The following is a 25,612-nucleotide window of genomic DNA, read 5'->3' as shown; positions in this document are numbered from 1 at the left end:
CAGTCTCTGTCTCCTTGCCCTGCCTTCCCCTCCTTCTCTCTGCTACCACAGGAAGACTTGGCTCAGCCTTCGTCTGCTAATTCCATTCTAACCAGCCTCAACTGTCTTGAAATAGCCCCCTTTGAACTGTCAAAGCCAGCTTTTAAGACTTAAATTCTCCAGGTGCTTTGTCGCTAGTTCCCTATCCTTTGCACTAAGACTTGCTCAGAAAATGTTTTCAGAACTTCATGGAATGGAGTGCAGGTGGGTGAGAGTTCCTGTCTCAGTGAGTCTTGGGGAGGTCCAGGCACTCCCAAAAAGCTTCCATCTCTTTATGTCAACAAACACCCCAAGTAAGCGTATTACTAAGCCATCTATGTGCCCAGCACTGAGATAACACCAAAAACACACAGTCCCTGACCTCCACAGGCTCCATGAATGTGAATGGAGGAGAAACTGACAGGGACACAACTGATAGGGCAGAGCTGGGTGAACACTGCCTGACTGGACTCTCTGCTTTCTGAAGGAAAGGGCCCTATTCCAAAGTATGTCCATCTGCTGGGATGGAGGACCAAGGTTGTCCCTGGTGCTAGGAGCTGCTGTCTGCTCCTCTGCTGCCAGAGATGCTGGCTAGGACCCCCATCTGCTGCAGCTCCAGCTCCCTAAACGCCTGCGCCCTGGAGCTCTGCCGAACCGTGCTGCCAGAATAGCAGCGCATCTGCCAGCAGGGCCCACAGGAGAACTCCCCGACCATGCGCCCCAGCTTCACGGGACCCTGTGTGGATAAGGCTTCTATTTTCTTAAGCATCCTCCCGCCGTGTGACAGCTACACTGCCAGGGCGCCCACTGGATGTGCCACAGCCGTGCCTCTTCCCAGCCAGTTTTCCCATTACCTGGACATTCTGGGGACAAAGGCCAGACAGAGGAAGTATTGACAGAGACAAGACTGAAGAGTGTCCCAACCCTTGCAGAGGACAAAGGGGGCAGGTGACAAGGCTCTGACATCACGTTCTTCACTTAATGCCCCTCTAAGTGCCCTAGTTTGATCCTCAAAATTTCCGGATGGGGTTGTTCTGTAGTTTCCTGTTGCTTTCACCGCTTTGTACTCCCCCTAAGCAGACCCAGGGAGGTAGCTGAACAGGCCTTGCTCTCCCCAGAGTGGATATTCCGGGGGGGATTTAGGGACCAGTCTCTATTCACCCAGGGGACAACACATGAGGACATGTGGACGGAGTAGGCAGCTCTCGTCCTGGGGCTCCCGCCTCCCCCCAGGTGGATTACCTTCCAGTGGGGAGGAGGCTGCGCGTAGGTGGAAGTGAACACACTGAACACAGGCTGTCCCAACACCCTCAGCTTCCTGGCCATGTGGCACCTGCACCACATCCTGTGACACCCAGAGCTTGACATCTCAGCTGAGCTTGGGTTGCTACTCTGTTACCATAGTACCTCTCTGAACCAGGCATGGTGGAGCATGCCTTGAATCCCAGCACTCAGGAGGCTGAGGCAGAATGCTCACCATGAGTTTAAGGCCACCCTGGGCTACTTAGTGAGTTCAGGGCCAGCCTAACTTCTAAAATGAGACCCCGTCTCAAAAAATAAAACAAAAAAACCAGCCAAACAAACAAAAAACATATTACTCCACTGGACATTTCACCACCCTTAAGGGGAAAGTGTGTTTTCCACCTTAGAAAAAATGTTTCACAAAAACAAGGACCAAGGACCTTGTGAGCCTTTTACAAAGTGTTTGGCACATGGCTGGGGCTCCATGATAATTCTTCAGGAAGGAGTGGTGGTGATGGAGTCCTTCATTCCTTCTTTTATCTGTGTCCTCTGTACTTCTCTGTGGGCTCCTTCCTAACAGCATCCAATATGCCAAGTCAGATCTTAGGGTGTAAGAAAGGATTCTCAGGTTTACATCCACCACAGCCACTGCCCCATCGAGACATGTTCTCAAGTTCTCCACACTTCCTGAGTGTACTCCTTGCCTTCCTCTCCCTCCTCCACCCAACTCATCTAGTTCCTGCCCAGATCTTGGTTATATCAATCATGTCGGAAGCCGTCAGCCTGAGCCCTCTTGAAATGTGCTAATCTTTGGCCCATGTGCTTCTCAAATGTCCCCTCTTCCAGGAAGCATTCTCTGAGGCATGCTTCACACACACAATTGAAGCCAGATCAAGTTCCACTTGGTTCAGTCCCATAATATTCAGGACTTCTGCTTCATTGCAATCCTCCTAACACATTTTTGTGTAATTATGCATTTACTGATAGAATGAAAGTTGTTTTTTGTTTTGTTTTGTTTTTGACAAGGTCTGGCTATGTAGTTCAGGCAGGCCTTAGACTAGCCTTAAACTTGAGGCAATCCTTCTGCCTCAGCCTCCTGAATGCTGGGATTACAGGTGTATACCACCACACTGGGCCAAGCATGGACTATTTCTGATTGGCCACCCTGTGCATATTGTTCAGAGGAATTCAGTATAGTTACTGGATGGGTAAGGGAGTGGAAGAAGGACTGTAGACTGAGTAGGCAGCTCTTGTCCTGGGTGGGTAAAGATATACAGACCAGGAAAAAGCTCTAGGCTGAATATACATTGATGATTATTTGTCCTTATGGGCAATAATCAAAAATATGGTAGTAGATAAGATAAACGTAGGCTGAGGGAATCAGAGACTGACTGGGAAATCGCCCACTGAGGATGAAATGAGGAAGTAATATGGAGGTGGCAAAATGGGCTCACTGATAACAAGTCCTCCATTCCTCCTGTCTCAATGAGGCTCCACTGTATATCCACTGAGTACCAGGCACCATATGGGGCGCTGGGCTTACACAGCCAACTGCAAAGCCCTGACCCTGCATAGTGTTATCTGTCTAAGGAGGCCGGGACCACCACTCCTAACTCACAGGCAGGAGGGCTGGGGGAGTCCACCCAAGGCCAGCTGCTAGAGAAACATGGACCAAAAACATCTTACTGGGAAGCACATGAACTGACTATGTGTTCGTGTCTGAAGTGTGTGATATGTTCAGAGGAGCAGGTAGGTGTCACTTCTACCCTCAGCATATCTGCTATACCTATAGCATGTTCAATGCTTCTTGTACAAATGAGAAAAGTTTGTGTGGCTTGGAGTGGGACATGTGGGTTTCATATTTTCTCTGTACCCCTTACTGATTGGCCCTGGACAAATCAACAACTGGGCTTCAGTTCCTCATGTATAAAAAATAGTAATGCCCAATTTTCAAATGACACAGGGGGTTACCAGCTCCACAATCAAACAGATTACCAGATCTTACAGTTACACCACCTCTGCTTCAGACATAGACAGAAGCACAAGGCAGCGCTTGCAACACTGTCTGGCAGAGTTGTGGTCAGGGGTGAGTGGGCAGGTGAGAGGTGATGAGGGGCAGTGTCCAGCACAGCTAGTGCAGGGTCCAAGGGCAGGGAGGTGGGAAACACGCTAGATGCTCAGCATCACTCAAAGGCCAAGTGTGGCCTTGGAGGCTGGAGCCAGGAGTCAATGGATATTAAAGACATTAAGTGTATTCATATTTGCACTTAAAAAGGCCCCCTCACTGCCCTACATGAAGAGTAGACAGACACAACCACAGCGGAAGCAGGCAAGGCACACAAGGAGCTGTGACAGTGGACATGGTGAGAAGGGAAAAGACCTTGGAAACAGGTGACAACCTTGTGACCTCGAAGGTTTTGAGTCCAGAAGACAGGTGATCAGAAGGGAAGAGTTGACTCAGGCACTCCTTCCCCTGGCGATGTGCTTGCTGTGTCTCCATGTCGTGCGACATCAGAAGGGGCTGGACATGACGTGAGGCACTAACAAAGGCTGACCCAGGTTTCAGTTCCAATTCCCCACTTCCTGCCATGGGACCTCAAGCACAGCACATAGTCTTTCTGTAAAATGGGGGCAAAATACCTACTAAAGGGTTAATGGGATGATTAAATGACATGTTAGCTCCGAGGGCCCAGAAGGTACATGGCTCACTGTAGGTACTCAGTAAGATGATCTAGATCCCTTTCTTCCTCTTCTAATGAAAAGTTACCTTATCTCTCCATGCATTAAATATTCAAGAGTCTTTGTTAACACACCCACCTGCCTTCACGCTAGAAATATCCTCTAGAATGTAAGCTCCAAGAAGACAGAAACCAAGCCTGTGTCATCCATCACTGTAGCTCAGGACCCAACACAGTGCCTGGCCCCCCTACTAGATGCTTTCTTAATTTCACAGAAGTAACTAAGCACCTTCCACATATCATTCATGCCAAGAATACAGTCATAAACAAGAAAAAGTATGGTTGCTTTAGTAGAGGAGACAAAAACACATAAATGATTTTAGATAGAAAGAATTCTATTTTTAAAGAAAATGTACAAAGGGTAACATGTTAGAAAGTGACAGCTGGTGTGAGGGAAGGTGACACAGAGGAACAGCTAACACAAAAACTCTGAAGCAGAGACCAGCTCCAGATGACCAAGAAACCAAAGTGCTTGTGTGGCCAGAGCACAGTAGATGAGAGGAAGAAACCTACAAGAGGAGACTGAAGAGGTGGACAGGAGCTGTGTCCCACGAGGAGACTGGATTCTATTCCAGTGGGAGGTCTTCAGCAGAGTGATTCAACTATGACTGACTCCTGAAGGATCACTCTTGAAGGGACTGAGGGCTGGCAAACATGGAAGCAGGGAGGCCGAGGGCTAGGAAGTTACCACTCTACCTGGATGAAAGGCGGGTAGCTGGGACGAAAGCATGATGGTGGACATGTACCACAGTGGATAGCTTTGTGCCTCTGTGACCCCTTCTCTTCCCTCAGCTGCAAGGGGCCCCATCCTTGTGCCCCCTTGACCTGGCCCAGGTTATTGATAGATTCTGCCAGCCTGAGGCTTAGCTATCTCTAACATGACATCCACCCAACTTGGTACCAGGCCCAGAGAAGCAAGAGTTACTCCAAGAGTAACTTCTACGTTCTTCTAGTTCCAGAAATAAACCCCCTGCTCCTTTTTTGCATAGGTGCTGAGCCCTCTCCAATCCCAAGACTCTACAACCACCCAAGTGCCCTACCCCAGCCCCCAGTTAATGTTTCCTGTTTTTGTGCATACATGTGTGGCTTCAAATCAGTTGTTGCTATGTCATGTTACCCAACTCCCAAACTCCTCCTCCAGCCAGACCTGATAAAAGCACTTCTACTTTGTTCCAAGAGTGCTTGCTTCTCTTCTGTAGCCCTCCTGTGCCCACAATAAAGGCCTCTTTTCTGCTTTTTTTTTTTTTTTTTTTTTTTTTTGTCTTTTTCATTTTTATCGGTACCAGGGATCGAACTCACGACTGCCTGCTTGCAAGGCAGGTGCTTATGCCGCTGAGCTAAATCCCCAGCCCCTGCTTTGTCTTTCTTATCACGACAAAAATCTTATCAGTCACTAGGGAGCAGTTGTGTATGTCAATTCCCTCTCAAGGATGGCAGCCAGGCTTCCGTCTCCAGCCCCACTAAGCACAGGGCTGGATGTAGCCAGACTAGGGGTCTGGAAGGCTGAAATCAAGAACCAGCAGCGAAAGAATAAAGGAATGGCATCCCCACCTTGGGTCTGAAAGGACAAGTCTACCAGTCACTGAAAGAGAAATGGGTGGGAGAAACAGGAAGCTGGCACAGGTGACAGATGGTTTTATGGGACAATGAGAGAAAATTACAACAGCTATTATAAGGCAGTTGTCAAGTTAGGAGGAACCAAGGCAAAGTGTGGCAAGAACCTACTTATCTCAATCTAGGTGTCTCAATGCAGGTTGGGCCCTTGAGTCAGCCACCCCCAAGGTGTGGGTCCTCCAGATAGGGCAGTTTGGTAGGGGCATGGACTCCAGTGGGCAGTAAGCTGGGAGGAAAGGCACCGAGGAACAGGGAAATCAGGGTGGAGAAGAAAGCCTTGGAAAGGCAATTTGGTTGGAAGAAAATGTAAAATAGGCCAGGTGTGGGCCAGTACCTGCCCTACCATGAGTGATCAGACTCTCAGCCTTCTCCAGACCACAAAAGAGTTAGGCTGGGGCCGGCAGATGGGGAATTCTGTGGAAGGTGCTCAGTCCCCCACAAACTATGCTCCCCCTGCCAGGCAACTCAGCCCAGTAAGAGACATGAGCAGGCAGCCAGAGCAGGACCGAGACTCTGAGATGAAACAGCTTACCTGTACCCCAAGTACCCATCCTCAGGCAGTCTCTCCAGCCCTCTCCCCTCTCCCAGATCAGCAGTCAGCAGCAGCACTCTTACTCTGTCTGCTCCCCTCACTGAGCCTATATGGCCCTTCACAAGCCATTGCCTTTGAGACAGAATTCGAGTTGCTGACCTGGCTTATTTACACCTCTGTTTCCTCTGTACCCATTCAACATCCCTGCTCATCCAAGCTCACCCTGGTCTTGGACATACAGTACTTCCTCCCAGGAATGCCCTCATTCCCTGTTCCTTGGCATGAAAAACTTTCTGGACTAACAGAACAAGGCAGGCTTCAGCTGACCCTGCAACTGAACACTCTCCCCAGATCACTGACCACCAACCCCAGGCCTGTGGGCTCCTTGGCCCAAGAGCACTGGCTCAAGGCCGGTGTCCATTCAATTCCCTACAGCCCAACTCAGGTGCCCACCCTGTTGCCCTGTGCTGGCCACAGGACACAAAGACATAGCTATGTGGTCCCCACCATTTAGGAGAGCTGGTTAGGGAGACACCTGCCACAGATGCCCCATATAGGGGAGCCTGGCAGGAAAGAGCTCACACCTTCCAGGGCCCAGAAGCAACACAGAAAGCCTCCTGGAGAAAGAAGGGTCTGGCCCAGGCCTTCAAGTACTGAGTGGCAGAGGAGCAGGAAGGGCAGAGAACAGAGGAGGAGAAACCAAGGTCAGTATCTAGCAAACCCTGAGTGAGTCCAAGCAAGAGAGGAGGGGCTGGAATAAAGTGCTGGAGACACTGTACGTGTCCCTCCTAAGGGTAATGGAGACTTGGGGGGCTTGGGGGCAGAAGGGTGACGTGACTGACACCTGGCTCTGGAAGATCAAGCCAGCCCTGCTTTCAATAGGCTCCAGTCCCAGCAGCCCTCAGCGAGGAAACATTTTTTGACTTATTGGTAGTCTTGGCCCTGCTGGTTGCCATAAGTGTGGGGGTAGGATGGGGGTCAGGATGGAAAGGAGACCAGAGAGGGAAACAAGATCCAGACTTGGGGAGTCTTTGGCAGGGGCTCAGGGAAGGGGACACAGAAGCCTCGGCCCCATGCTGAGTATTTCCTCACAGGGTGGCCATGTGCCCCATTGGGCTGGGTTACAGGGTATGTTCTGCTGGGGCCTTTGGAGCCAAGTGGCTGGCAGCCCTCAGGATGGCCGCTTCTCAGGGGTCATCAGCTGCTCCACCTCCCGCATGAACCGCAGACACAGCTCTTCCTGCCAGGGCAGAGCCACACATTGCACGGCCACGGGCAGCCCCACACTGTTCTTCAGGGCCTGCAGGAGACATGGTCATTGGGAGTGGGGCACACCCAGGGTCCAGGAAGGGAGTGCCTCATTGAGGAGGAGAGTGGCAAGTGGAGCTGGATGTTGTACTGATTTCAGAAAGGCTGCTGAGGATGCTGAGTGCTGAGGACACCAGCTGGGGGGCAGCAGGTAGCAGGGGGAGGGATGGGCAGGCCTTACCTTCTGTAATACCGTGTCCCAGATATCCCCAAAGTAGCCCCTGTAATGTTCCATCTGGGCCTCATCCTCAGTGGTCACCGTGGTGACAGGCACCACTCCCGCAGGGAAATCCAGGCAGTTATAAAGGACGGTGTAGCTGATGGCCCCTGAAACATGCCACAAAGGCTAAAGCAGGTCTTAGTGGTCACAGTGCTCGGTGTCCATGCTGGGCCTCAGTCACTCACTCTATAAAATGGTCTTTCCCCAGCAGGAAAAGACCTTCTCCAGGGCTAAGGCTTGAGTGACAAACCCAAAGAACCCAGCAAAATTCCTCTGATGCTTGCCCTGGGCCTTTACCCATATAGTTTCTGGAATGTTGTTCCTATCTTCTTGGTTCATCTAAATCCCAACTAGGTTCAAATACCACCCTTCAAAACTACAGACTCTGTAACTTGAGGTCTCTGACTTGTAGTGTATATGACAGGGGTCTCACTGTGTATCAGGGTAATCCCCATGACTCCTCTTTCCACAGCCAGCCAGACTATATGCTCTCAAGGGCAAGGGACCCCAGAATGAGAGTAAGCTGGAAAACAGGCCTCACCTGTGGCCCTTCCTGCAGCATTCAGGTCCAGAGCCGGGCCCAGCATCGGGGTCAGTAGCACATCCAGGTTCAGCGCTCTCCACTCAGCAATCACAGATTTCTGGTACTCCTGAGGGGACACCAGTGAAACAAAGGAGGCACTCACTCAACCTGGCCTGTCCAGGACTCATGGCAGGGACAGTGGCCGGATGGGCTCTGGTCCTACCACCTGCTACTGCAGCAGAGCTGAGCCATGAGGAGAAGGAGGGTCTCTGGGCAGGCAGGAAGCACTGAGAAGGGCATCATTGCCCCACCTTCCACCCAAACTGCAGTCACTGGTCTCCCTGCCAAAGTGGAACTACACTCTGCATGGCCATGCATAGCCCCATGGAGCCAAGAAGCACCCAGGACAGGAGCCCCATCCTAACTCAACTTCCCATGATAAGCACTGTGGAAATGAGCATCAGAGAGCAGGGTCCTGGGAAGGGCAAGGCAGACTGACAGGTCACTCCAGCAGAGCAGCAGTGGCACTGGCCAGAAGACCCTGTTGACAGCTACTCTGAACAGCTTCCCTCCCTCACCCCCTACTCAAGTGCAGGAGCCTCGAGGCCTTACCTCAATTTTGTGCTGTAGCTCCCAGAGTTTTCCAGCTGACCTGGGAAGAGGGAATAAAGTCACCAGCCACTACAGCCACAGCCACTCTCAATACTTCTAGGTCTTGCTCCTCCGTAGCCCTCCACTCTAGGGATCTCTAAGAGGGCAGAAGCTCAAAGCCAGATGAAAAGTTCAAAGACCAGATGAGACACACCAGGCTTCACAAGAATTTAAACTGGATTATTAGTGACTCCACAGCGGAGCTCACACTAAACCAGGCCTGATTCCTCACTATCCTCAGGACCAAGGAAAGGCTAAGGCTGTCAGGGGTTCCTAACGCCTGCAGGTAAAAGGAGGAACAAGTGCAGAGTGTCTGTGTGGAGGTGAGATGCTTTACGCCCTGCCTCTCCAGTTTGCCCACTGAAGGGTAGATAAGACTGGTGCAGCTCAGTTCAGTTCAGAACTCAAAATGTATTTCAATGTGTCACCCAGTGCCCAGCATACCCGGGTACCACCAAGCCTGGGAAAATTCCTTCCTAGTGTTTCCCTCCAGCCCAGCCAGACTGTCTCCCCTCCACTGCACCCCTCCTGTTCCCCTACTCTACAGCTGGGCCTGGACCCCACTCAGGCAACTTCAAGGTGCCACCTGAGGGCCCCAACCTGAGCCACTTCCACCTCCACCAGGGACTTTGGCTGTCTGAAATCACCTAGACTCAGAGCAGGTAAGACAAAGACAGGGCAGGCATCTAGGCAGTGGAAGAATCCTCACCGAGGCCTCATGCTGCTGAGAAAGGCTGCCAGCCGCGGGAACTGCACCAGAACAGACACAAGATCAGTGACTCAGCATGGGGTCACAAGCTGACCACCCAAGTCACCTCTTTGGGCAAGCAGGTTGATGAAGATGCAGATCAGTAGTCAGGAAGAGGGGTGGAGAGGAGAGGAGCCTAAGCCTGTCCAAATGGAGAGGCCGAAGTGAAGCAGGGAATAGCCAGGAGCTGGGGTATCACAGGATGGGGGGCCCAGAGGCTCCCTTAGCCCCTTGTACTCGTGTGTTCTTACCAGAGGCTTCAGCAGGAAGGCCAGAAGTCCTTTAAGCCAGCTGGGTAGTTTCAGAATTAAGGTCAGGTCTCCCAGGCAGGGGTCTACAAAATCACCTTTGCTAGAAAACAAAAGGGAGTCTTGGGGGTCCTGTCCTTGGTCCCTCCTAGCTTCCCATCAGCTTCAACCTGTTCTCTGCTCGGTGACCCTGTAACTCACTCCTCACCAGATCTCAGTGACTACTGGCCTCCAACCCTTCACCTTCCATTTTCCAACACAGGCTTTTTTTCTTGCCAATTTTTCAGGACACTGCACACCCACCAGAGTCCCTAAGGCAGGAGACTCAGGCTCCCCACCTCCAATAGATCTCAGAGTTTTAGGGGCCGAGGGAAACATCTCTCACCAGACTGAGGGCCTGTGCCCATCGAAACTGATGCCAGCCTGCAGGCTCCCATGGAGCATTCTAGGGCAGCTACACATGAAGCCTGTCTCTGATCTGGCTCGAGATCTTACAGACAGGTCTGAGGTGCCTAATCCCAGGGCTCAACGCCAGGGCCAAGGTGAGAGGTAGCATCCTCTGCTGAAGCATGTACCAGACTCAGCTATTGGGGGTAGAGGTGGAGGATACACTGATTCCTTGACTGAGCAAGACTACAGGTCCAGGCATCCCCGTAACGAAGTCTATGGCCTGAGGAACACTGATCAGGCAGCCCATCACCAGCAGCCACCTTCACAGGTCCATCCTCTACCCCAGTAATGTCTGAAAACAGCTAAGGAGAACCATCTTCTCTAAACATTAGCTCTGCCAAATCCCTTAAAGAGAGTCTGGTACAACCCACACATTTTACAGAAATAAAAACTGAAGTACTACTTAAAAAGAAAGACTTGGCTCAGGCCAGACAGAGCCTACAGTTATAGCCTGCTGTCCATACTCCAAATCCACCTGCCTTGATCTTACCCTTGCTTCTGACATTTCCCAGACCACAAGGAATTCCCCTGCCCACTTCCTATGCCACAAAAAAAACAGCTCAGAACAGGCTACAGAGGCACAGTCACAAAAAACCAGCTCAGAGGGGCTGAGGATTTAGCTCAGCGGCATAAGCGCCTGCCTTGCAAGCAGGCAGTCATGAGTTCGATCCCTGGTACCGATAAAAATGAAAAAGACAAAAAAAACTCAGAACAGGCTACAGAGGCACAGTTAGGCGCCCTTGGGCTGGTGCCTCTTCAGTCTCCCTGGCAAGATAGCTCCAGGCTCAACATGTACAACTGGAAGGAAAGCAAGGTCCCTGCCCAGAAAGCTCAAGTCTTCTTTGAATGTGGCTGAGCCTGTCCTGGGGGTCACAAGGCCCAACTGCTCTCCCTGGGTATATTCATTTTCCTGGTCCCACCATACAGCCCAAGCTTGGGAGCACTCACAAGTTCTGGAGGAAGCTGTGGCCACCATCACTGAACAGCCCACCTGCACACAGTGTCTCCAGAGCATAGGGTATGTCACTTGGCAGGAAGGGAATAAGCTGCAGGGATGGAGGGATGGTAAGGTTCTGGCCTGAATGCAGCTTGTTCCCATGGCCCACACACCACCTGGCAGCCTGGTCCACCTGGCCCATGTAGCTATCCTCATGAAAGCCATGAAAACACCCTAGAAAATGGCCCTTGTGAGAGAAGTCTGGAGCCATGACATATAAGGTTGCCTCAGATAAGCATGAACCATTGGCCCAGTAGGTCAGGGGCCTGGGAATCTCTGGACAGCTTCTCACTATTGTTCATAGTCAGTGAGGTCCCCCAAAAATGTACTACACATGTGTTGAGTTCTCCATCCACCACTAGCCCCAGCCTCTGGGTCAGCCCTCTGTACATTGGTCCCACAGGGCCACAGTTCTGATCACCAATGACAAAACAATCAGAGCCAGAAAGCCTGGGAGAGAGTGGCCACAGATACCAGGAAGGTCTCCTGGAGGGGAGGAGACGGGCAGCACTCGGTCCTGCAGCCATACCGTGTGACCAGCCGCTTCAAGCCTCTGCTTGGTCTCCAGCAGGGCCCGCTTCATGGCCGGGCTGGGCCTGGTATAGTTGTCAGTCTCATAGTATCCCACACGCAGGGGCTGGGAGCTTGTGTAAACCTGGAGACAAACACGGGGCAGGGGCAGGGGCAGGGGCAGGGCAAGCAGAGGAAGTTCAGGAGAGAAGGCCTACACAGAGCTCCTAAAGATGATACAAGCTACTCAGCTATAGCCTGGATCTCGGCGCCATTTGCCCTGGAAGGAGATTATCTGCACACCTTCCACATGTGACCCTCTCCTAAAACACCTTCATATCTTGGAAGTGGGCAAAGCAGACATAAAAATTTCTACTGGTCATTATGAAGAAACTGAAGCTTGATGTCTAAATAATGGGGCTGGGATTTGCCTGAAGCCAACCAGTGGCCCCAGGCATCTTGACTCCTGGGGTGAGCCTCTCCATCACCTCCCTTGGTGTGGATATGGTGGCTCCCAGAGCTCCAGGCAGGGCCTCGTCTCTCCTCCTCCCCGCAGGAAGGGTTCAGGCTCCTGTAGTCTGAATCTGTCGACTGAGAATGAGAGCCTACCCTGCCCAGATCTGCCCACCTGCTCCATCCCCAAGGAACACCATGACGTACTCTCCTGCCCACAGCCCCTCAGCCTGGCTGGGGTGAGGACAGAAGGCCTGCATAGGAGAGAGGAACACCAGACTGCTAAAAAATGGAGCTCATATCAGCTAGCTCAAGTCTACATACCCAGCCCGTATGTATTCCTTTTTCTCCACCCCCCCCCCATGTATTCTTGAATAGTCTTCACCAACTCTTCAACAGAAACCATCAAATGACACACCCAGGACTCAGACCCTGTCATCTCAAGATCCTCAGTGGCTGTGTCCCCAGTCCTGAACTATTAGGCATGACCTTATCCAGTCTCATCCAGGCCCATGTTGAAGGGTACTCTCCACAGCACCCCTGCCTTCTGAGATACTGCGGAGGCTCTAGGGGAGGCGGGGGCCACCTCAGGAAGCAGTGAGCTCAGCTCTAATCACTGGGCTGTCTTGGTGATATTTTGGGGATCCAACTATGGCTCAGTCCATGTGAAGCCTCCCACTTGTGGAGATACAGACCGGAATACATATGTAAAACTGCTATTCACAGAGGGGCAAATACGGTGGAAAGCATGAGGGTCTCCAAATGCGTCCAAGGTTGCCACCTAATGGTCATCTGAGGAGCAGCAGCTGGCCTTGGCCACAGATCCTGGGGGCCGCTTTTCAGGAGTAGGGGCTCCAAGGCCTACACACAACCCTTGGGTTCAGGAGGTCACCACCTTACCCACCCATACCCTCACTCACCTCCTCCTGGAAGGGCAGGGGTGGCACGGTGGGGTCCAGGCGAAACATGTCCTCACACAAAAGAGCCCGCAGGCACAGGGCCAGGCTCTCCACATCCCGAGCAATGGGGCCAACAGAGAGCTGCACTGAGGGACGGGGAGGGGAGAGAAGTGGGGTCACCTGACCCAGTGGGCTCTGGGCTGGGATGAAGTCAGGGCTGGGCCATGGCTCAGGAGTGTGAACAAGACAAAGAGATTGGAGCTCAGGCCTAGAGTGGCCCTGTCCCCAGAGAGTCAGGGTCAGAGGCAGACCAGGCTGACCCCTACCCTCAACCAGGGCACCGAGAGAACCGCACACCTCACCTGCGCTCTGTCCATGGATACAGCCCTTCAGGCCATTCTTGCTGGGTAAGAAACACAAGGGGTTGGAAACAGGAAACGGCTCCCCTCTGTCCATCCCAAAAGTTGGGTAGCATCTCTGAGCACCCACCATTGGAACCTGGGAGCCCTGCATAGCTGGTGGTGACACCTCCACCCAGTGAAACCCTACTCAGCAAATCCCTACCTGGAACCCAGAGAGGGTGGAAGTTAGGCCAAGATCATGCCACAAGAGGCCCAAAAGTTCCAGTACCCATCGTACCTGAGGCGGTTCCCAGTAGGCTTGAGGCCGCAGACGCCACAGAAGGCAGAAGGGAAACGGATGCTGCCACCAATGTCAGTGCCCAAACCCAGGGGTGAGCCTCCAGATGCAATGAGGGCCCCCTCACCCCCTGAGGAGCCACCTGGGCTCTTCGAGGACTTCCATGGATTCACGGTCCGCCCAAAGAGGGGGTTACTGCAGTCATAGCTGGAAAAGCAGTGGCAGGTCAGCTAGGGTCATGCTGGCACCTATCTCCCAACCACCCCACTCCACCTTGCTGAGACTCAACCTGATCATGGACTGGGGGACATTGGTGTGCACAAAGGGCATGGCACCCTGCAACTTTAGCACCTGTACCACCACGCTGTCGACCTCGGCTGGCACCCCCTCATTCAGGCTCAAGCCCAGCGTTGAGTTCTGGCCCTACAAGGAGGAAGGGCAATGGAAAAACATGGCAGGTGAGTCAGGAAAGGTCCACTCCCCACTCTGTCACACCAGCCAAGGCCAGGCACACCCACAGGTCCTTCTCATCACTTCTGGACTTCACAATGCCTCTGCAGGACCTAAGAGGCCAGGACACGAGCTGGCAGCAGGGATGGAGGGCAAGAAGAGCCTAACACCATGGGAGGTACCTTGTAACTGAAGCACTCCTTGAGGCTCACAGGGACACCGTAGAGCAGGCCTTGACGTGGGGCCTGGCGCAGCTGAGTCTCACAGTCAGCCAGGTAGGAGGTTACACAGTTGAGCTCTCTGTTCACTTCCCAGGCCTGGTAAGGAGGAAATAGACACAGAGTGAAGCTGTACTTCTTCTTTTCCTTTTCATTGTACAGTAAGTCACTGACCCATGAACACTGAGGTGGCAAACTTGCACAGCTGCAAACTGACGTAGATGTGAACAATTCCAAAAGTAGCTCACATGTCTGCCAAACAACGTCATAGTTATGCTGCTGTGTGCTTACTGCACAATGTGTAGTGCACAGCAGTACAGCACTTGGTCAGAACCCAGGAGGTCCAGAGGCAGGAGGAAGAGCAGTGGTGATGTGGAGGGGACTGCTAGGAAACACGAAGCAATACACATTGTTTGTGTCAAAGGTGTGTAAAACTCACTCTGTCAGACTTAGGAATAAATCTGACTTACAAATGTTCTCCTGGAATAGAAACTTTTTTGTAAATCGAGGCTTACTACAGTAAAATGTGTACAGTTAGCTTTTTAAAGTATATTCAGGGAAAGGATAAACAGCAATATGGTCCAGAGCCAGGACTCTTAGCATACCACATAGCTATCTAGCTAGGGACATTTGGCCCCTGCCTCACTCTGGTCATTTGACCTCAATCCCAAAAGAAAAAGAGAAAAAGAAAGAGTTCCTACAACCAGGGTACAACCACGGAACTCAGAGGAGCAAGACACTATTCTCTGGCTGGGCATGGTGGTGCACACCTGTAATCTCAATACTGGGAGACTGAGGCAGGAGGATCGCTGTTAAGCTTGTGGCCAGCTTGGGCTACATAGTGAGTTCAAGGACAGCCTAAACTGCATCGTGAGATCCTGTCTTAAAAAAAAAAAAAAAAAAGACACTATCCTCAGATGCTCCCACCAAGAGATGAGCTGAGAGGAAGGTGACACTAGCCACTTCCCACCCTCCTCTATGCCACCTGTCTGCCCACTGAGGGAGACAGGAACCATAGAGAGGCTAAACCCAGCCTCCTGGGGCCTAGCATTCTTTTGAAAAGGAATGATTGAGGTATCTATCTAGCCCTTCAGTCACAGCCCTGGGCCCCAAGAAGGAAAGGTGAGAGAGCCAGCTGCAGCTATCCTCCCTTGTGAGAACCTAGGGGGAAAAAGTACATTGTGCTGCCACAATCAGGACTGCATAACATCTGTCCCCAGGCCACCCAAGGCAGGAAGGGAGGAGCCTGTGTATATTGGAATGTGCTCTTCAGATAACCAGGAAGAGCAAGAGCCTTCCCAGGACTGTGACAGGGAAGAAGCAAGACTATTTGCTGAGACTCTATCCTTTGTTAGTGACACAGCCATACCCACCATCACACAAAAGTCACATGCATAACACGATGTGTCCTTCCTTTCTTTTCCCATATATTTCTTGCACACTTCTTGAGTGAAAGGCAATGTGCTCAGCACTACTTTCAAAGATAAGTAAGACCAGGGGTGGTGGAGCATGCCTGCAGTCCCAACAGTCTGAGAGGATGAGGCAGAAGGATTACAAGTTCAAGCTAGGTGAAAGAAAAAACATATGTATATGCATATGCATATGTATATAAAAATCATTAAGATAGTTATACTACTGATTTCTCTGAGTTCGCTGAAGAGAAAGTTTTGTACTGGTATTGTTCGGACAGTTGAATGCAGATGTCTTGTGCTCTGGGTGAATGATTCGGGGATAACAATGTGCAGTGTAACAATGTGCACTGTTGCCCCCTGATTGATGTGTTTTGAATTTTTTTTCTTCTTCTTCTTCTTTTTATCCTTGAAATAAAATATATCGGGAGGGGGAACAAGCCTGAGCTATTTAGCAACTCAGAGAATCCCTGTCTCAAAAAAAGGAAGGAAGGGAGGGAGGAGAGCTAGGGATATAGCTCAGCATGAAGGCCCTGAGTTTAATCTTTGGGGAGGGCGGGGACAAATACGAAAAGCTCTATCCACAGAGCCCATGGTGGGCAAGGGAAAGAGGAAAGGTAGAAACCCCACATGTGCTGAGGAGACGGAGCAGAACAGGGCCAGCATGCAGGACAGCAGCGCCTTCCAGTCAGGTTGCCTCTCATGCCACACTTAGCACGACTTTGCAAGGGGCCAAGCAGAGGGCAGGGCCTTTGGGAAGGAGCTGAACAAGCCAGTGCAGAGTATGGCAGGCCACAAGCCCCAATGCCCTGTGTGCCCTTGGCCATAGTGCTACTGGATACCAGTGTTACAAAAAGGAAAGGACTGGGGAGTTGGCCAGGAGGCTGCTGCTGGGCATGAAGGAAGATGGTAGTTAGGGACAGGGTGGCTGACAGGGAATGGAGTCAGGGAGGCACTGGAGAGAGGCAGAAAATGGGAACAAACCACACAAGATGACAGGGGTAGAGGCAGGAAGGAGAAAGAAGCCTGGGCTAAGAGCCAGGTTTTCAGCTGAGACCACTGGCTCACAAAGCACCCAGGTTCCTTCCCTCCCTGGCAGCCCCTGGCACTGAGGCCCTCAGCTCCAAGCCAGGTTTTCTCCACAGCCTGTGCAAAGATTGGGAGGAGAAGGGAGCAAAGGGAACCAGCAGTCTTGGGCCACTTACCTTTCCCACATAGGTGAAGAGGGCAGCTTCTGGGGACAGCTCCCCACTGTGTAACTTCTGTACCAGTTCAGACAGGGACAAGGCCAACAGTGCCTCAGAGTCCAGGTTGGGGTTCTGTGGGGAGCACACTCAAATCAGCCCCCCATGTGCTGGCTGCAGACATGGCCCACGCCCCTCTGAGCCCCCAGCATCAAGCAGATTCTCACTGCCAAATCCCTATCTGTGATAGCTACACCCATGTGAAGCTCAGACTTCAGAGTCAGGACACAGCCTGGGAAGACCCTTGCTATCCCTGGATAGTGATAATTCCTCTCTGGGGTACTGGAGGACAGGTCTAGGAAGGCCATCCTCAGGCTGATTCCTGCAACCATTCCAGCTAACCCCCATTGTAGCTGCCCGCTACATGCTCTAAGCATCCTATAGGAGCACGCTATCTTTGTTTGGTTTTTATGTTTTGTTTTGTTTGGGACAGAGTGTCACTATGTTGCCCGGGCTGGGCTCAAACTCTTGATTCTCCTGCATCAGCCTCTCAAGTGGTATCCCCATTATACATGGCTATACTACTTGTTTTGATCCCATTTCACTAGCATTCCCATTGCACAAATAAAGAAACCAAGACTCAGAGAGAGGAAGCACCTTGCTAAGGACTATAAAGGTAAAGAGCAGTGTTCTGCCCACCCAGCACAAGCTGCCCAGTAGCTGTCCACCTGCACCCAACCATCACCCAACCTCTCCACCGAAGTTGGGCCTGTTGCTGGAGGAGGCAGAGTGGAAAGGGAAGGGAGGGAGGAGGGAAGAAAGGGAGAGAAGCGGGGGCGGGGGATGGGAGGGGAAGGAAGAGGTAGAGTAGGAGAGGAAACCATGAGGTAGCAAATAGAGTTTAGTGGACACCCAAGGCAGGCCTCTCTGGAGAGGGGACATTTCAGCTTTGGTCTAAAGGACAAGAAAGTGCAGGATGCAGAGAAATACACAAGTGCCTCAGGGTTCCTCAGGCACCTTGTTTTCCCTCTGACACTGGGGGAAGGCTTGTTCTCCTTTGGGTTCCAGTCTGCGCTCCACCTGGCCCTGACTCTCTCCAAGCCCTCACCCATGCCATGGGCTTACCATCTTCCAGCCAGCTCCAAAGCAACTCACAGGGCTCCTCTTGTCACCTGCCCTAGTCCTCTGTGATCTCATCACTTCCCCCACTTTCACAAGAGTGAAAGAGCTGCCATCCATCCAAGAGTTCAGGTGAAAAATTGTAGTCCTTCCTGTTCCTCACCACCACTCCCTCACCTACCTCCCAAGGAATTTGGAAAATGGCCACTTCTCTGGGCCAGACCCTCCTCCAAGTCCAGCCCTTCCACGTGGGTCACACAGGGAACCGAACTCCTGCCTAGCTGAAGCCCTGTCCCCCTGGTCTGCCCTTTCTTCTGGGGCCAGACTGTGTAAAGCCCAACCTGGCCCCTGTCCTCCCCTTCCAATCCTGTCACATCACAGGCTCCAGAGCACTTTCCAGAAGAATCTCTAGGCCAAAGTGCCCTTATTCCTGCATGACTGTTTACACCTACACTGCCCCACCCTGGAACATCTTCAAACACCACAGCCTTTGTACCTCAGCCCTCACACATCAGGAGCCCTTCCTGAGTTTGTTAAATGGATACAGCATTGACTTGGATTTTCTATTTTTTTTTTAATATAGCAGGTTACAGAGAAGAAAAAAAAAGAGCTCATGGCCTTACCCCCAAAACACCACATAACCCTTGATTTTTTTTTTTTTTTTAGAAGGTAGGGCATAAAAAATGCAAAGTAAGCATTCACCACCCCTGGTCCACCCTGCACAGTCCCTCTATGAAAAAGGAAATGCAGTTAACAGTTTCCAGTGAACTCTTATAGGAAATAACTGTGTATGAAAAACCCAAAATGGATATACCTGTTTGCATTTTTTTTTTTTAGAAAGTGATCATGCTGGGTAAGCAGCTGTGGTGTGGCAGGCTGCAGCAGCCCCGGGGTGGGGTGGGGGGGACCACCAGCATCTCCTGAGATCCGCACCATGTTGGAACTTAGGGTGCTGAGAAACCAAGCAAGCAGCTTGCCTCCCTAGTAAGCAATAGTGGGCCTACCGGTTAGAGTTAAACATCCCACTTCCCCTGCCCCCCTTTAGCAAGTGGGAACCAGAGATCTGAGCATCTCTTGGGAGGTTGACCATATGCAATATAGCAAATAAGGGGGATTTCCTTCTACCATCTTTTTGAAGGCAAATATTTCTACTACTGTTTTGCTTTATTCTGATTAATGGTACTGTTCTATTCAATATTCTGTTTTGATAAGTTCTATAATGTTCTGTACTTCATTTTATTTTGCTACACATGATTGAAAGAACAACTAATGTGTCCCAGTGTGACATACTGCCAGCTTTGTGGTCAGGTTCTCAAGGCTCAGCGTGGCAACCATAGTTTGCGCGTAGGCAGACCCAGCCTGTGACATCAAGGTCTAGGGCCTACAAAGTGTTGGGTGTCAATTCTTGTTGCAATGTGAACACCTAATTATTCTGTGACAGTGGGCAGAGATTGTTGTGTAAATAAAACAGTATATGCTTTGTAAAAAAAAAAAAAGGAACAAATAGTGTGATGATGATAACAAGATATACTGTGGTACCTATTGTTATTATCCCAGTAACCTGCTATGAAGTTCTGTACCAATTTCACTACATGGTCTCAACTGGCTTTGTTCTGTCTTGTTCTATTGTATTTTACTACCTTCAAAATAATAAAATGTCCAAAAAAAATGATCATGCTTATACACAGAGTACTGTATCTTGCCTCTCCCATCTCCCAGTGAAAGATGGGTTGTCAGATTATATAAATAGAAGCTCACTGCTTTTTTTTTTTAATGTCCAGCTGGTCGTGGTGGCACACACCTGTAATTCCAGCACCTAGGGGGCTGAGGCAGGAGGATTGATGTGAGTTTGAGGTCAACTTGGGCTTCATAGTGAGCCCAAGGCCAGCCTGAACTACATAGTGCAACCCCATCTCAAAAAAATATAAAAAATAAAATTTAAGAATGCCTAACACAACCTCGTGTAGTGGCTCCCAGCACTCAGGAGGCTGAGGCAGGAACGTCGTTGTGAGTTTGAGACCAGCCTGGGCTACAAAGTGAGCTCAAGGCTAGCCTGAACTACATAGCAAGACCCTGCCTCAAAAAGACAAAATAAATAAATAGCTAAATAAATAAATGTGCCTAACACACTAGAGACGAAAGTTTAAATCAACAGAGTCCACCATTATGTGATAATTAGCACTAGCGGTCTGCTCACTATCTCCTCCCATCTAAACACAAGGCAGAGTTCCTGTTCTTACAAGTTATCTGCACCCCCATTCTCAGCACATACTTTAACTTCCCTCTCAACAGCTGATAAGACTGTTGCTAACAACTATTTTGTCTTCAGCTATTATCAGGCAATTGAGCCATTCTCTCCTTCATAAGACACCAAAGGAAGTCTGCACCTCCAGGAGGTTAATCTGTGAACAGGGAACCATTTCTTGTAGAGAATGCAGGGACACATACTCATAACCTGTAAGTAACTGTGTGGCCACCCTGTATGAGAAAATTTTCAAAGGAAGCTAGTATACCTGTGTTACGGATTAAAAACTGGTAGTCAATCTAACACCATCTGAATTAAATCAGCATGTTGCTGTGTGTAGATAGCACATGTGAGGATTGTTGCCAGCATTAAAGGAGACATGGAGAAGAAGAGTGAGGCGTTGAGGGTTCTCCTAAGTTCTGCTGTTGTTTGAAGCCATTGGTTCTCCTGGAAGAGCTCGTCATTGCTAGCTTCCCTGATAAGAATTTGGCCATTATCATTAGAGGAGCTCAGGACCTTGTTGCTGAGAATGGCTGTGGTTCACTTTGGGGGAGCTCTGGTCCTTACTTAGAGAATCGCTTCCTGGCTTTGGAGGGGAAGATGTTTGCTGTTTAATGTTCAAAAGAAGCTTGTCACACTGAATTCCTGACATGTACTCGACTATTTGCAGTGGAGGAGCTCGAGACCTTACTGTCATTGAGGATGGCTGTGGTACTTTTCAGTGGAGCCCTGGTCCTTATTTTGAGTGTCACTTCTTGGCTTCAAATGTAAAACCCTCAACCCATTGGCACAGATCCTTCACTCTGCTGGCATAGAATTTCTAGCTTCCACCACTGACCTTTGGGCCTTCCCAGTGCAGATCCGTAAAACAGACTTGTATGAGTCATAGTCATGGGCTCTAGGCCTCCAGTTGGACTAGTCATGGGAGGCATCGTCATGGGCTCTAGGTCTTCACCAGACATTACTGTAGGATCCAGGCCCTCAGCTGGATTTTCTAGGTCTTTAGTCTTGTGGACCAATTTCCTGCACTTTCTGTATTTAACTCTGGATGACCATCATAAAATAAGTTCTCTGTCCTGTACGTAATTGTTCTCCTTATAACCCTTGACTACATCAATCTACCTTTCGGGAGGAGGGATACTGAGGATAGAAACAAGGAGTGCTCTACCACTAAGCTATAGCTCCTGTCCTTTTTATTTTTTAAAATTTTGAGACAATGTCTTGCTAAGTTGCTCAGACTGGTCTCAAACTTGGGATCCTCCAGCCTCCGTGCTGGGATTACAGGCATGCGCCACCATGCCTGAAGCCTATCACATTTCTTGTCCTCCATCTGTCTTATTGCTCTTGTTCTATTTCAAAACATCATATGCAAGCCAGGTATGATGGCTCACACCTATCATCCCAGCACTTGGGAGACTGAGGCGAGAGGATCACTGCAAGCTCAAGGCCAGCCTAGGTTACACAGTGAGTTCAAGTGAGTTCAACTACATAGTGAGTCCCTGTCTCAAATAAAAAAAAAAAAATCACCTCCATTTGATCTGACAGTCCCACTAGTAATCATATTATCTTTCAATTCACCTACTAAATCATTTCAGAGCACTATGCAATGTAGGCTTGGAGAAGGCCAAGAGATGGTGGATCCAACCAAAGGAAGTGACATTTGAGAACCAGAGGGCCTCAGCTATGTTGGATGTATGACATGAAAAAGGCGTCCAGGGTACAACAAGACCACACATGCAAAGGCATGTCCTGTGACATCTTTCCCAACCTCAACAGTCTCAGTGATCCCTCTCTTCAGTCTAGAAAAGATATGAGAATTTACTCAGGGGGAAGATGGTAGAAATAGGTAAAGGGTCGTGACAGATATGCCTCCCACAGTCCACAGAGTCATCAGAAACACCTTTCTGTAGAGCTACTCCAGAGTCTGACAAGATGAACTATTCATGATAACCCAGAGGTACTTAGCTTCCTTCCCCATCTAGCTGGCCTGCTGCTTAGCATACAACTAGCTGCAGGAGTAGGGAGCTGTACTACACACAGCTGTAGTCTCCCAAGTGTCCTTTGGTACTCAAGGCTGGGCCAAGACAGTCACAGATGAAAAGTCCTGAGACATCCTCTTTCTGTGATTTCTAGTCACTGGAAACAGAAAAGATAATTTTCTCTGCCAAAAGAGCCAAGTTTTGGTATATAAAACGAGGCCTTCTACTCCAGGGAAGATATGTAAACAAGCCTGTATTTCAGAGCCATAATTTCTATCCTGGAAAATTCATTTTTTTAAAAAGGCAAAAATAATAAAAGGGCAGAAGTGGATCCTCAGGTTCATAGACCTGATGATTGGGTGTTCATGCTCAATGCATGACATGTGGCTCCTTTGAACTTTGTAGGACATCGGCACACTACCCATCTGACATGAAAAAAAAAAAAAAAAGGCAAAGATGAAATGTAGGAAGACCCAGCCCTAGCAGTTAAATGGATTCCTTCTTACTAGGCACATTCCTCCCTGCAGGCAGAAACTGGGCAGGTTCCCATGAAGAGGGCTACACTGAGTGGGGAGCTGGCAGAACCCAGCTGGCTGCACAGGAGAACAAGGGCAAAGAACTCAGGCTCCAGTCTGAACCAAGTTCATCACAAGGATTCAACCCTAAGAGAAGCACTTCCAGAAGGTAGCCAAAGATGAGAGTGCTGGACCCTAGGCTCAGGAGGAGGAGGCTGCCAGTCTGAACACTGGGCTGATCCAGTCTGGACAGAGAAAACCCTAACACTGACTGATGGTGGACTTTTTGGCCAGTTTGACAAGTGGAGCCTGGAACCCAGATATGTCTTTACTTAATAAATAAAATAAATACCACACATCCTAGCTTCTGGGGTGGTGTGGGGTAAATGCAAAATAGTTACATGGCCCCCCGAATGTGTGTGAAATCTCGGCTATAATTAATTTAGATTCACCTCTACCACCACCCACCACTACACACACATAAGCTGAGCTGATGGAAGACAAAGCTAGAAAAGCAAAGCTTGTTGACAGATTCTGCAGGGACATGCGCCCTACTGGGGGAAAGCGGTGCAGAGACGAGGGGGCAGAGGGGGATTGGACACAGCAGCCCGCGAGGCAGGAGCTGGGACGACTTCCACCAACTTTACCAATAAAACCCACTCACGTGGGTCGCTTTCCTGCTCCCTCTTAAGATCGTTAGGCAAAACCAAGATTCCTGAACTCAAGCTTTCCGGGTGCCCTGGGCCAACACTCCAGGTTCCCAAGTCCTAAACCCTTGCACCCTTTTGACCCTCACGGAGCGCTAGTCTAACAGTCAATCAGTAAGGCTGTGGCGTTCAGCAAAGCTCCCCTTTGAGCGGCGCTGGCCTCCACGACCTGCTTTGACTTCTTCGTTTAGCTCCGCGGGAAGAGGTGCCTTAGTCACACACCTGCACTGCCCACGCACCTGCCTGCGCGCGTCCCCACGGCTGGAAGCCCTGCGCGGGGACTCCGGCCAAGCCCCGCACTACCCTGCAGTCACCTGGAGCCGGAAGCGCCGCGCCGCCTGGTCCATGGTCTCCAGGCCCGCTAGCTGCCTCTGCCGCGCCCGCGCCCTCGCGCCCAGCGCTGTCCGGCGACCCGACCAGCGGAGGGCCACCACCACCGCCACGAAGCAGCAGGCCAGGGCAGCCCCGGAGGCTCCGGAGAGCGAGGTCCACAGTTCGTCCAGCACCATGATGTCGCGCCGGGGTCTGCGGCAGAGGGCGACGAACGAGGAATCCGCGCCCGCAGCTTTAGTGCTCGCAGCCTCAGCGCTCCGCCCAAAACCCGGCCTGGATCTCCCGGATCGCACGCCAGCCCGGTAGGCAGGAGAGTGTGGAGCTGGAGGATGGCAGCGTGCGGAGGTCGGTCACAGTCAAGCCTGGCCTCCAGGTTGAGATCACTCCCGGAGTCCTTCCCCTTCTGGCGATGCCGAGCAGCCAACCGAGAAGGGGATCCGCTTCGCGAGGGCGCCCTCAGAAGCACCAGTGCCGTGATTTAGCATGGCCTCACCCCCACGCACCTAGCAGCCCAGGTTCCCCCTGGACATGGACCAAGAGGACCGCTGCAGCCAGAGACCGGGCTCGCGGTCCGCGTTAACTTCTGCAAACATGAAGCAGCATCTTTCCTGCAGAACTGAGTCCTGGCGGAGCACCGCAGGGCGTCCTCTACCCATGCCAGCCTGGGACAGATCCTGGTAGTTTTTCTGGGGCTGCCACCTTTTGTTACCCCAAGCCTTGGATGCTATGCCTTCATCCTGGACTCCTCTTCATGACCCAAACTCCCCATAGCTAGTCCATTTCCTCTGCCACTTCCCACAGGCTGTCCACTCAAACCTTACCCTCTCCCGGTGCTGAGCCTGCCTGGATTTCAACCTTCATCCCGCTAAAAGAAAACTACCTGACCCCGACTGGAGATCTGGACTTTTCCCAGTAACTACAGACACACTCCTACACTTGACAAGACCTCTCTCACAGGATTTTATGTGCTTTATCTTATTTGTTCTCCCAACAGTCTTGTGAGAAGTTATTCACAATTAACTGGTACAGTAATTGAGGTGAGAGGATTACATAACTTCTTTGGGTCACACAGGTGACTGAGGGAGGATTCAAACTCAGGTCTAATCCAAAGCCAGTGATAATTTATCCCTACCCAAACCCAAAAGCCCGACAAGGAACAGCTGCACACAGAAAAGTTATAAAACTGTCTTTGATTGGGGCTGGGGATTTAGCTCAGCGGCATAAGCGCCTGCCTTGCAAGCAGACAGTCGTGAGTTAGATCCCCGGTACCGATAAAAAAGGAAAAAGACAAAAAAAAAAAAAAAAAAAAACTGTTTTTACACAATGCTAAGTAAAAAGCACTTAACTCCAATTGAACAAGGTATGCAAATATTTTAATATGATTTTTGTTGTCAAAACAATGAATTCAGCGGGGTGTGAAGGCTCATGCCTATAGTCCCAGCACTCTTGGGAGGCTGAGGCAAGAGGATCGTTGCAAGTTCAAGACCAGCCTAAGAGAGACTCTGTCTCAAAACGACAAAAAAAAAAAAAAAAAAAAATTAAACAGTGAATTCATCTGAGACCCTGTCTCAAAAAAAAAAAAAAAAAAAAGCACAATTCACTGGACTAAAAAATGAGAGCTTATTGATCAAGTTACTAGTGGAGAAAAAAAATGTTTTCACAG

At 50.5% G+C, this 25,612-nt stretch overlaps 1 protein-coding gene and 1 non-coding gene across 3 annotated transcripts; one reads left to right on the top strand and one right to left on the bottom strand.

Moving 5' to 3' along the window:
• Positions 1–4,312: 4,312 nt before the first annotated feature.
• Positions 4,313–24,503, bottom strand: Faah (fatty acid amide hydrolase). Of its 2 annotated transcripts, none has more exons than XR_010043152.1 (15): positions 23,931–24,503; positions 17,073–17,186; positions 14,423–14,557; positions 14,080–14,213; positions 13,791–13,997; positions 13,514–13,554; positions 13,173–13,297; positions 11,819–11,944; positions 11,241–11,338; positions 9,846–9,945; positions 9,556–9,596; positions 8,808–8,847; positions 8,214–8,322; positions 7,634–7,798; positions 4,313–7,444 (listed from the first exon to the last, which is right to left on the bottom strand). XR_010043152.1 is itself a non-coding variant. In XM_003462484.5 (15 exons), the coding sequence occupies exons 1-15, from the start codon at positions 24,123–24,125 to the stop codon at positions 7,316–7,318; spliced, it is 1,740 nt and encodes a 579-aa protein (XP_003462532.1). In that variant the 5' UTR covers positions 24,126–24,379; the 3' UTR covers positions 4,313–7,315. The 2 variants fall into 2 exon arrangements, 1 of the variants encoding a protein (XP_003462532.1); XM_003462484.5 differs by having other exon boundaries at positions 7,634–7,779; positions 23,931–24,379.
• LOC111754749 (small nucleolar RNA U13) lies at positions 22,725–22,825 on the top strand. Its single transcript, XR_002789417.1, has one exon. It is a non-coding gene; the product is annotated as a small nucleolar RNA U13 (small nucleolar RNA).
• Positions 24,504–25,612: the final 1,109 nt, after the last annotated feature.

Source organism: Cavia porcellus, unplaced genomic scaffold, assembly GCF_034190915.1.
Source record: "Cavia porcellus strain 051 isolate PalLab524CR breed Dunkin Hartley unplaced genomic scaffold, mCavPor4.1 scaffold_25, whole genome shotgun sequence".
In the NCBI taxonomy this organism is placed as follows: Eukaryota; Metazoa; Chordata; class Mammalia; order Rodentia; family Caviidae; genus Cavia; species Cavia porcellus.
This window is presented reverse-complemented; position numbering and strand designations above follow the sequence as displayed.

Bases quoted from the DNA above. Each gene is read 5' to 3' on its own strand.
- Faah (XM_003462484.5), bottom strand. From the start codon at position 24,125: ATGGTGCTGGACGAACTGTGGACCTCGCTCTCCGGAGCCTCCGGGGCT. The intron at 8,848-9,555 runs GTGAGGATTCTT...CCCTCTTCCCAG, and splicing joins CTCAGCAGCATGAGGCCTCG to GTCAGCTGGAAAACTCTGGG. The intron at 7,445-7,633 runs GTAAGGCCTGCC...TGTCTCCTGCAG, and splicing joins GGGACACGGTATTACAGAAG to GCCCTGAAGAACAGTGTGGG.